Source organism: Eptesicus fuscus, chromosome 14, assembly GCF_027574615.1.
Source record: "Eptesicus fuscus isolate TK198812 chromosome 14, DD_ASM_mEF_20220401, whole genome shotgun sequence".
In the NCBI taxonomy this organism is placed as follows: domain Eukaryota; kingdom Metazoa; phylum Chordata; class Mammalia; order Chiroptera; family Vespertilionidae; genus Eptesicus; species Eptesicus fuscus.
The window spans coordinates 5,205,301-5,217,609 of record NC_072486.1 but is presented as its reverse complement, the minus strand read 5'-3'; the positions used below and the strand labels follow the sequence as shown (position 1 = coordinate 5,217,609).

The 12,309-nt window shown below is 52.2% G+C and overlaps 1 protein-coding gene across 2 annotated transcripts in view; it reads right to left on the bottom strand.

Annotated features, from left to right (window-relative positions):
- ELMO1 (engulfment and cell motility 1) overlaps positions 1-12,309 on the bottom strand; it is a 401,111-nt gene that overhangs the window by 223,380 nt on the left and 165,422 nt on the right. For both annotated transcript variants that reach the window (XM_008147245.3, XM_008147253.3), the window contains 2 exons: positions 8,809-8,931; positions 7,150-7,281 (listed from right to left, as the gene is read on the bottom strand). In XM_008147245.3, coding sequence (XP_008145467.1) covers positions 7,150-7,281; positions 8,809-8,931 — 255 coding nt within the window. The remainder of the gene's footprint in view (positions 1-7,149; positions 7,282-8,808; positions 8,932-12,309) is intronic.

The following is a 12,309-nucleotide window of genomic DNA, read 5'->3' as shown; positions in this document are numbered from 1 at the left end:
GTCATCGGGAAGGCGTGACCCACAGGACACTGTGTGGGAGGAGTCATTGGGAAGACATGACCCCAGGACAGCATGTGGGAGAAGTCATCGGGAAGATGTGACCCACAGGACTCCGTGTGGGAGGAATCATCGGGAAGATGTGACCCACAGGACTCCGTGTGGGAGGAGTCATCGGGAAGGCGTGACCCACAGGACACCATGTGGGAGGAGTCATTGGGAAGGCGTGACCCACAGGACAGCATGTGGGAGGAGTCATTGGGAAGACATGACCCACAGGACAGCGTGTGGGAGGAGCCATCGGGAAGGCGTGACCCACAGGACAGCGTGTGGGAGGAGTCATTGGGAAGGCGTGACCCACAGGACAGCGTGTGGGAGGAGTCATCGGGAAGGCGTGACCCACAGGACAGCATGTGGGAGGAGTCATTGGGAAGACATGACCCACAGGACACCATGTGGGAGGAGTTATCGGGAAGACATGACCCACAGGACAGCGTGTGGGAGGAGCCATCGGGAAGGCGTGACCCACAGGACTCCGTGTGGGAGGAGTCATCGGGAAGGCGTGGCCCACAGGACTCCGTGTGGGAGGAGTCATCGGGAAGACATGACCCACAGGACACCATGTGGGAGGAGTTATCGGGAAGACATGACCCACAGGACAGCGTGTGGGAGGAGTCATCGGGAAGGCGTGACCCACAGGACTCCGTGTGGGAGGAGTCATTTGGGAAGGCGTGGCACTCACCTACCAATCGAGGGAGTGAACCACACAAAGGCCTGAGAGTTTCTGTGTGGACTGCCCAGGGACAGCAGGGAGCCTCCCGCCATGCCCTCCCTCCGCTGCTTCCCCCTTCAGAATCCCTGGCGAGGAAAGGAAAGGCAGAGATGAAAGGAAAAATGCTCAAGAGGCTCAAATACCCCCACCATCAAGACAGCAGTCTCAACGACACCTCTGAACACAGAACTCCAGAAGTGGGTGCTGAGAGAACAAAGAGCTGAACTTGCTTCTAAAGGCTCTACTCACGGGAAATACACGTCAAGAATCAGCTGATTTCCCCAGACAGCGTGGTCCCACGTCCCAACGCCAGTTCCCTTAGACGCCATACACCTCCTTCCGTCCAGGTCACTGCCGTCACATAATTTCATTGTGCATCTTGTCACTCCCCCAAAATGTGGTGGTCTCTACTGTCCATATTCATGTGGATTTCCCCGTTCCAGTGCGTTCTTTCCTGTTTCCATGTTACAACAGAAGAAAGTACCAGATGTACAGATGCGGCCCCATACACAGGACTGTCAGGACAGCCTGAGGAAAGGTAACTGGGACGAGCCAGGAGATGTGGGGACTAGGTAAGAACTCGTCAGCCAAGAGCAGCAGGCACGTCTGTCTCCTTAGCAGGGAGGCCCGCTGGACACTGCAGATGCTCCCAGCCCCTGTGGCCTGGGCCTAGATGGAGGCTACAGAGCCCCCCTGCGGGGCTCCCAAGGCCCCTGTCTTCTTCCTTCAACTTCACCCTCTGCTGGCTGATGAGCCTGCGTGTCACCCTGGCTGGTCCTCTGAGCTCAGCGGGTCTGGTTGGAAGTCAAAGGCTGTGGTTTGGCGCCATCTGGTGGCTGATTCTGCTCCAGCGTCACTAATGACTGGGATTTCTCCCCCAGTTACATGGCGATGGAGCAAGACTAGAAGAGATTAGAACTGGGGCTTTGTATCGCAGGCGGGGAAGTGGGTGTCTGATCAGATAGTACCAGAGCACAGCGAAAATGAGGCAGAAAACAGAAGATCCAGTTCCGGGAACAGGCACATGAGTTCATGGGGACTGACAGGGCAGGGGTCTCGGTCACTGCTAAGCCTTCACCAAATGCTCCCGAGGGTCCCTGGAAGGGATGGCTGGGCTGGGCGCACTGGCTACGACTGGCCAGAGCTTCCTGGCAGAGCCCCGCCCACACTGAGCCCTCCCACTTGTGGGGCTCCAACTTAGAGAATTTCAGCGAGTGACCGTTTAAAAACATTAGGTGCCCTTCTGCTTCCATGAACTACTGTGTATGGGTCAGATTTTAACTGTGTGAAAGCAAAGTGCTTGGTTTGAATACTATCTGGATTATCAAACCATTCATGGGGGGAAAAGTAATTTCCTTTATTAAAAATCTTCTTTACTCTGTGGTTTCCTGTAGCCACGCCTTGTTGTGAATGGGGAGGGGGCGAGCAGCAGAGGGACACTATTCAAATGAGGTAAATGTCATATTTTACTCTCTGTGATCCACATACACAGATTCTAGATTCTTACTAACTAGACGCCCGATGCACGAAATTAGTGCAAGGGCCTTGGCCCCGGCCCCCGCCCGCTGCGGCTTTGTCCAGAGGAAGGACGTCCGGAAGGATGTCCGGTCTAATTAGCGTATTACGCTTTTATTATTATAGATGCTGTCTTTGGACTTCAAGAAACCAAATCTCATTCTCAGTGACAAGACATTATGAGTAAGTTCTGGTAGGAAGAATGCAGAAACATAAGCCACACCCACTACAGGCTGAGTTCTCTTCTGTGTGGAGTGATTTTAAAGAAACTTTCATGGTAGAACAGTAACTCAGACTGCCCTGAGCACGTCCCACATGCCCGAGAGCCAGTGAAGTTGGCTTATTCTCCCCGCTTGTCACAAACAGGACGCGTGGCTAGGGCCTAGGCAGCCGGATCCTCTTCCCCATGGCTTACCCCTGCCCCTTCCCGAGAGCTCCCGGGGACTGCTAATGCGGCCCCTCTCCTTGTTGCCTGTAGCCACGCTCTACGAGTCACCATCACCCTGCACGATCGGGCCCTGGGGCACCGCTTCCGGGGAAAGACAAGGCTGGGCCCTCTGAGCCTCCAGGCACAGATTTCCGTCAACAGATCAGACAGACCTGGCTTTACACGGTTTCTCCACAAAGGCCTTCACTGACCATACGTTGTTGATTCATTAACACTGACCTCGAGGCAACAGCGCTGTAACTCGTGTCTGAACTCAGCTCACCTAACACACAGTTCCTCCACGAGGCACTGCACAGCCCTGGGCACGCGGGACACTGGCCAGCGCTTCGGCACGAGGCTCGGGGACCAAACTGCAACATCACCAACCCTGAGCGCAAGATTCCCAACAACGTGGCCCTGGCCCGGCTGTGAGGAGGACACGGGAGAGCTGAGACAAGAAGGCGGAGTGTCGTCTTGTCCGACCCCTGTGCCTGTCGGGCAACTCTCGTTGTTTGCCACTCTGCGAGTGTCTGCAAACGACTAGGACAGCGCCAACAACTGATCTGTGGGTTACAAATACATGTCAGTGAATGGGTGAATGTGCAATATGGACTCGGTGAATAACGAGGAACGACTGTATTCCAAACTCCTTTGAATGTAAAAATCTCTGTAACCTGCCCCTCAATCTGCACTCGCAAAGCCAGCTCCACCTCTCTCTCCCCAGCAACACTGGCCAGGACAAATTATCTGCCGGTTCCCAAGCACACACCTTTCTTTCATCTTTAAGGGTTCCTCTGAACCCTGTGTTTTCTCACTATCCTCCTGGGGCCTCTTACAGCTCCCACCATCCCCCATCACTGTCTGTCTCAGAGTCACCAGGCACTGGGCAATGTTCCAGTAACAACATGAAGAGTAACCATCACGTCATCATCATCTAAACTCAGGGTCTGCTTCCTATGTGCCAGGCAGTGTTCTGTATGATTTACAAGTACCTACTAATTTAATCCACACAACAAACCTATTGATAAAGATAACCTTTATGCCCATTTAAAGATGAAGAAACTGAGACATGAAAATGTCAAGTAACTTGCCCAGGGCACTCAGGCTGGGAGCGGGAGAGCCAGCAATCAACCCTGGGCAACCCGCGTCCAGGGCCCGAGCTTTATCGTGATGCCACAGCCTCACAGTGACGGCTGACCTCTAGTAGCTTTTAGACTAAGATGCTTCCTCTGTGGGCTGGGACCAGGGACCAGGATGGAGATGGAGGAAGCAATGTCTAAATACGCATCTCACCTCATCCCCTGCCATCTGTTTTGCAGAAAAAACAAAGTAAGTGACAGCAAGCATTGCATCTGTAAAGATGCATAATTACACTGGCGTAGTGATGCATAATTATCTCCTGTCACTCAAGAAGGCAGGAAAACCCTTTAAAAATCTGAACGTCAATCTGTATTAATCCTTTCTATTTTTTTTTTCTCGTGCTTTGATATCTTGGGTCCCCAGGGTTAGCTCACTCCTTGGAGAGAGGACGCTGCAGGAGAAAAGTGTGAAGCTGGAGAGGTCGGTTCATGAGATTTGAGGGGAAAAGCCGTCTCCACAACATAAAATACAAGGGGAAGCTGGTCCAGGCTTGTAAGTAGGAAAGACAGAATTAAAATCTAGGCCCACTCAACTCCCACACTTGTTGTTCAACATTTCCAAAGATTATCCAAACCTCAGATGCTGCTGACGGAGCCGGCAGGGAGGAGTGCGTAAGGAGTTAACAGGCCAGGCCCTTCCTGATGTGGGAGCACAGAGCTCTGCCCACAGCAGGGAGCTTTCGGGGCAGGACACTGAGCCCAGCTCCCAGCGCTGCTGCAAGGCGGCCTCCAGGTGGCGCCGTCAGCCCGTGGTTCCCCCACTGAGGCTTGTCTATTTCTGGTTGGCCCCACGTGTTCAACAGCACAAACCTCTGTGGGTCAGAGCGCTGGAATTAGAAATCATTGCTAATCTTTCCAACTTCCCAACTCGCTCACGGAAGAGACTAAACAATGAAACTGAAAAAGAGAACCAAGGAAAGTAAGGGAAACCAACACTCTCTTGGTTACTCTCTGCCCAGGGCCCTTGCTTTTTCTAAAATCACTTTTCAAGCCCTGAGAGAGGAGGCCTCAGACATGGCGAAGGCCTTAGAAGTACCTCAAATTAACTTCCAGTTTTTAAAAACATGCATTGTTTTTCATGAAATACTTATGAAACAGAACACTCAGGGGACGCTGAGAATAAGACGAAGAAACACGGGCTGTGGGGAGAGAACAGTCATGTGAAGGCACGTGAGCTGCCCACGCTGCCTCCCGGAACTCGGTGACTTCACACAGGACCAGGGCGTGAGGAGGAGGGGCTTCCTACCCCACCCCTGCTCTCTTAGAGACCCGAAATAATCCCAGACCCCGTGACAGCCCGAGTCCCCACCACGTGCATCCCTCCTTCTCTGTCCCTCACACACGGGCAGAAGGAGAAATGACGCTGCACACGTTCTGGGATCCAGCTGCCCCCGCAAAAACCACCGGACTGGGGTAGAGACACAAGAAGATCTGGGGGTAGGAAGCTGTCGGTGTAAAGAGCTAGAATTTTGCATTTTTCCACGTGGTATAAACGCGCCGGAAATCCAGGGTGCAGCTGAAGGAGGCAGGTGAAATGGCATCACTCAGGCGCACCTCCCGCCGGGACATGCGGAATGACTGGGGCATTGGAATGCACGTGCCCTGGCCGTGACATGAGTTAAGGGGGAGAAGGATGGGGTGAGTTTGCAAAGCTTCCCTGGTGATTTGGAAACACCTTACTCAACACACAAAGGTGCGACTTGGAAGACCCGGGGGGTGAGGTAGAATGTGAGCCGCACCCACATTCCCTTGGCTAAATCCCTGGAAAACGGGCCCTGCCAACAAGCAGGTAGGTGAGAGCAGGGCCAAGGCCGCCCACACGCCCGATCATCCACACACCTGATCATCCACACACCCGGCTGGCGCAGGACACTCTCGCTCGGCCCACCAGTCAGAAACTGGCTGCTAAACTTTAAAATAAAAACATACGAGACTCATCTGAAAGATCGAATGCAATGTCACAGTTAAGAGACAGGATCTGGTGGAATAGAAATGATGGGATACTTCTGCCAAGCACGTGGCAGAGGTGAAGGCAACATTTGAAAGTATTCCGATGAGAAAGGATGCGCTAAGACTACCACCATGAAAACAGCAACTCAGGCTGTTAGAAGTTTTTTTAAGTTTAGCAGACATCATCGCAGAGTTTCAAAAACATCATCACTCTGAGCCACTGCTGGTTAAGGTGGAAAATACCCAAAGCAATCCGGTAACATCGGAAGCCTTATAAACATGCACCGTATCAACGACGGTCCCACCCATTTATCCTGATAGTACGCTCATGGACGTGCAGAAATGGGCAGCACCGATGTTCATTACAGACTTGATGGCAATTTCAAAGCATTGAAACACTCAGAAAGAGGGCTTGGCTAATGAACGGTACTACATCCAACTAATGAAAAACTGCTCAGTAATGAAACCAGCACCCGTGAACTGAAATGAAGAGCAAAGAACGTTCCCACGAAAGACGAGGTTTCCCAAACAATGCATAAAGCATGACATCAATGTACATAAACATCAACGTGTGTGTGTGTGTGTGTGTGTGTGTGTGTGTGTGTGTTCAAGGAAGTAGCCCTTGCAATTATCAAATAACGCCTGATGATTGATAATCACTACAGCCCAATTCTCATTTTTTGTCATTTATGATGGAGGGCAAGATGGAAACCCAGCTTCACATCTGCAGACTTTGAGCTCAATCAGCCCAAGGCCGCGCAGAACCTTGCTGGTGGCAAACTCGGGAGTGAGGCAGATTCACGCTCGGCTCAAGCTGTGTTCTGATTTGCAAAGTGGAAAAGAGACAAATCTCGGAGATGTCTTGTTAGCATTTGCAGCAAGACAAAACTTTTAGGAAATTGTCTCTTACATCGATTGATTTCCTTGTGCTTGAATTTCAGGACACTTTCAGTTCGATTCTGATATGAAATGATGGGTGTGAGTAACCCAATCTCTAACCCAGTGATTCCACCCGTCCCCCGGTCGCCATCGCCCCCTCATTCCAGATAGAGCCCTAAGCGCCTCATGAAGCTTGAATGAGGTCGCGGGGCCTCCGGGCCCACCGCGTGCGGTTACACTTAATCAGAGCTGGATAAACACGCTCCGTATTAGTCACACTTGTGCAAGTTATTCCACGTCGCTGCAGCCAGCAGGGATTTGCACGTGATCCTGCTTAAACCAGCAAAACATCTGGAAAATGTGAAAATGATTCTAAGGCGCAAGCGGACCACACGCTCGGAGGGACGTCAGCTGCGGCTGAGGTCAGGCCGGGCTGGAAGGACAGGCCTCGCGGGGCCGGGCGCACTTACGATGAAGCCGAGTTTCTTGTAGTCCCGCGTGTACATGGACTTGCGCTTCTCCATGCTGCCGCTGCTGGCGTTGGGCTCGGGCTCCGCGTCAAAAGCGATTCTTCGAAGTTCAAATATGATGTCCCTCTGAGCCTGTGGGGTGTCGGGGGAGAAGAGAACAGAGCTGCTTTCATTGTGGGGCATGGCGAACGCGGCCGTTCCCTAGGCCCCCGGAATCACTGCATCCAGGGGCGACGGCGACGGATAAAGACAGGGGTGCTGTGAGTGTGGGCTCTGCACCTCCTCCTCGCCTGCCCCTCGCTTTCGGGGCCATCCTGGCTCTCTGCCACAGCGCTCCCCGGCCACGTCACTGGGAGAACATCTGTCCAGTGTCTGGAGTCCTTAAAGGAGCCCCCAGCACGATGGAAGGCGTGACTGGAGGAAGCCACATTCGAGGACGCAGGGGTGACGTACTGAGGGCAGCACAGTGAGAGGCACAGAGTTTAGGAACAGCATTCCGACGATGAGGAATCCCTGACTCCACTCCGAAGTGCCTTTGTAGAAAGAAACACTTTAAAGTGGGGAAAATGGCCCGGCTGGAGTGGCTCAGTGTTGACCTATGAACCAGGAGGTCACAGTTTGATTCCTGGTCAAGGCACATGCCTGGGTTGCAGGCTTGATCCCTGGTGTGGGGTGTGTAGGAGGCAACCAATCAATGATTCTCTCTCATCATTGATATTTCTCTCTCTCTCCCTCTCCCTTTTCCTATGAAATCAGTAAAAATGTATTTTTTAAAAATAAAATAAAAATAAAAGGGTAGGTTTTATGTGTATTTTACCATAATAAAAAGGAGGTTTTAAATAAATGAAGGGCAGGGTTTCGGAACAGGGAGGCTGTTCGCATTCACACGCCTGCCCCCCTCCCCAGAAGTGGTGAATGACAGTCCCACCCGAGAGGAACACCCCAGCCTCCCCATCGCGCTCAGTCGCATGGCCCCGCGCCACGCAGGAAGCCGGGGCGGTCGCACACTCCACATGTGCAGGCACATCTGCGACCCATCAGGCCCTCCCAGGCCGAGGAGGAGAGTTCCGCTCCAGAGCTGCTGAAGCCGCAAATGTGCGCCAGCAGGGCTCCCAGCTGCTCCCCGGACTCTGCCTCACGCCCTGAAGTCCGCCCGGCCTGCTGGAGGGCGACACGACCTTCCGTGCACAACAGCCAGAGGCCGGGGAGAACGACAGCAAGTAGCCCTCCAGCACCCGTGCGAGCCCCGAAAGCAGGGGTGACCTGGGCCCCCAGCTCCAGACTGAGCACTGGAGAGTGGAAACCGCTTCCTCCACCTGCAGGCTCAGGTCACACAGAGCTCCCATTGGCCCCTGTTGTCTGGGAACTTGACCGAAGCCATTACATTGAGGGTACCGGGGTCAAGGGCCACAGCCAATGGCCATGTGATGTCAAGCTGGCTGATCGAAGACAGGAAGAATATGCATGTATTTGACGCATAATGAAATAATCCATTTATTATGTTCCCATCCTAGATTCACCTAAAATTTAAATCCATTCCCCCAAGTTCTGAGATGGTAATAAATCAATCATATCATTGCTAAAATCTCCTGGTTTCGGAGTAGCCCACGACACATTCTCACCTCCGTGTGCCTTCGCTGCCGGGCAGTGAGCACTCACCTGGTCCTGGGGGTCCATCTTGGTCATCATCCTGTCCTCCAGGAGGTTAAAGGTGAGCACCTGCAGCACGTACAGCTGATGCGCCATTTCGTTGTTGATGGCCCGCTGGGCTCGGATGACGTGCTGGGGAGACGGTTCACAAAGGAAAAAAAAAAAAAAAAAAGGAAACAGCGAAAGTTAACCCCCATCATTATGCCAAGGAGAATCTCAGAAGTCTTCGTTTGGAGGCCCGGGGGGTCTAGTTTGGTGGGATTACGATCCAGAAGAAAGGAGAGGACACAGGTGACCTTGAAGCTCACCTTTACATTCCAGGGCCAATAAGGTTCCTACATCTTCAGGCCAGAAACCAGATAAAGACCTGCTGTGTGCAGGGGGGCAGAGCGGGCCCTGGACATCCCTGGCGACTTGGCCCTGTAGGCAAGGCGGGTGTCCCTGAGACGAGAGGACGGTGCGGAGAGCGGAGGATGCTACCACAGAGCGTCCCTGCACGCAGGGGGGAGTAGACGGTGCACATGCCTGTAAGCATGTTTGCCAGCGTCACCCGACTCCTGCCGCTGACAGGTGATCCCGCTTCTGAATGGGGGAAAATTCCAGAAGCAACACACAGGCAGAGTACCTACCAGACCTGCGGTTAATTCACTGTGAGAGCTCTAGGGAGACCCCACTGCCACCCCAGGGCGGTGAGTGAACTCCTGGGCATTGCTTCACTCGCCTGGTAACAACTGAAAGTAAAATGACACTTCCTCTCAGAAACAGCACCAAAGGAACACGTACAAAAGGAATGGCATGAGCCTAAATAGGTGGGCCTTTGCCCCCACTCCCGGAGCTGGGTCTGAAATGGGGTTCAGCACTGGACCGTAACATGCATCCTCTCTGGCAGAGACCACGGCTCTGCCTTAAACAAGACTGGCAAACAGGACTGGGAGACGGCCATTCACACCAGGTGTTTTGGGTATGCGAGGCTGTCTGAAAGAACTTCCTCCAGGCGCCCCAGCCTGGCATGCACGGAACTCCACACCCTGGCCTCCAGTGCAACATCCAAAGAGCCAATTAAAGAAGGGGAACGGGGGAGACGGGAGGAAGTCCCAGACCCAAAATTATGGAGGTTGAGGGGGTGGGAAGCTAGGGAATGGATGGCAGGGTAGAGAATAAAACCCCATGTCCTTTTGTCTCCAGAACATAATGGGAATCCACAGTATACATTCAGTATCCAAAGTTTATGGGTGTTGACATGTAAGTCTTTAATTCATTTTGGGTTTATTCTGTATGTGGTGTAAGAAGGTGGTCTAATAGCACCATTTGAGACAGCATGGATAGAGGTAGAGGGTACTGTGCTGAGTGACATACATCAGAGAAAGATAATACCATATGATTGCACTTATGTGTGGAATCCAAAAGACAAAATAAACTAGCAAACAAAATAGAAATACACTCAGATACAGAGAGCAGACTGATGCTGCCAGAGGGAAGCGGGGTTGGAGGGCTGGATAAAACGGTGAAGAGGGTAAGAAGTACAAATTGGTAGTTACACAGTCAGTCCTGGGGATGATGAAGAGCACAGGGGACATAACCAGTAACACTGTAATAACTGTGTACGGTGCCAGGTGGGGACTGGAAATATTGGGGGGTCACTTTGCAATGTATGACTGTCTAACCACTTTGCTGTACACATGAAACCAATACAAAATACTACTGAATGCCAATGACAGCTGAAAAGGAAAGACGAAGGGTATGGGTGCTAAAGTGCATGGACACTGTATCTACTTTTGTAGCAACTCAAAAGCGTCTTCATTCCAGCTTCTTGCCAGAGAATGCCAGCCTCGAGCTTTGGGCCATCACAGCCTCACCGAAGAAACCCCATGGAGGTAAACTGATCTTTGAAACATGGGGCTACAGTCACTCCACCCGCCCCACCCCTGGCACCAAGGCGATGCCAACCACAGGCTGAGACCTCCATTCCTCACTTCTAGCCCTCCCTCTCCCCCCCGACCCCTTGCACAAACACCCTCACTGAGCTATGCCTCAGCATTACCGCTTCCACGTGTACCGAGAGCCAGTGCAAAAAACAGCCATGTTAGGAAACCTCTGCCATTCCCACTAAGCCATCCTGGGGCCTGGAGTCTACTCTCCAGCCCCACTACACCCAGTGCAGATCCCGGTTCCAGGGGGAACAGTGTGTCATCCCTCAAGAACTGGGGTACCTCTGAGGTCAAACAATGAAAATTACTCTCATATGTTTCTCTTTATCCTAGACAGCCAGGATGTTTAAAGCCAAACCTGATGACTTATTACTATGGGCTTTGGGTCCTAGAATATTTATTTTGTTTGCCCTCATAAGGTTTTTAATTGTTAATGGCCTCACTGTATTGGAATGGGCGTGTGTGTGTGTGTGTGTGTGTGTGTGTGTGTGTACACGCGTGTGCGCCTGTGTGGCCGGGCTTGCAGAACTCCTCGCTGGAATCACTCACACACGCTTCTTTCAGCCTCTAGCTAAAAGCCGAGTAGCCGATAAGGCCTCAGGAGAGCGTGCTATTTGACTCATCGTCAGACATGCACAGGCTGCCACGTAAGGCTCTCTCCCACCGAGGTTCCTGGTCATACTTGCACACAGCAGTCTCCATGTAGGCCTTTCCTGTCTCTGTAAAGAGGCCCAAGGAAGTGATGGTCAAATCTCAGGGTCTGATGTGTGTATTTCCAGCTGCTCCCTCATTACAAACTGTATGCGCTCAAACTCATAAACCTGTTTTTAAAAAATGTTTTTATTGATTTCAGAGAGAGGGGGAGAGGGAGAGAGAGAGAGAGAGAGAGAAACATCAATGATGAGAGAGAATCATTGATTGCCTGACTCCTGCACGCCCCACACTGGGGATGGAGCCCGCAACCCGGGTGTGTGCCCTGACCGGGAATCAAAATGTGACCTCCTGGTTCATGGATCAATGCCTAACCACTGAGCCACAACGGCCAGGCTCATAAACCTTTTAAGTCACAGAACCTCCGATTTTTTTAAAAAATATATTTCATTGATTTTTTTACAGAGAGGAAGAGAGAGGGATAGAGAGTTAGAAACATCGATGAGAGAGAAACATCGATCAGCTGCCTCCTGCACACCCCCTACTGGGGATGTGCCCGCAACTGAGGTACATGCCCTTGACCGGAATCGAACCTGGGACCCTTGAGTCCGCAGGCCGACGCTCTATCCACTGAGCCAAACCGGTTTCGGCAGAAGCTCCGATTTTCTTAAATCTAAGTTTTAGGAAAGCTAACGCCATGGTGAGTGTAATAAACCTGCCCCCTGAGAGATCCTGGCCCTTCCTGCCAGAATGTTCTTCTCTCTAAAGCATTTTACTTTCAGTTGTTACCAGGCGAGTGAAGCAATGCCCAGGAGTTCACTCACCGCCCTGGGGTGGCAGTGGGGTCTCCCTAGAGCTCTCACAGTGAATTAACCGCAGGTCTGGTAGGTACTCTGCCTGTGTGTTGCTTCTGGAATTTTCCCCCATTCAG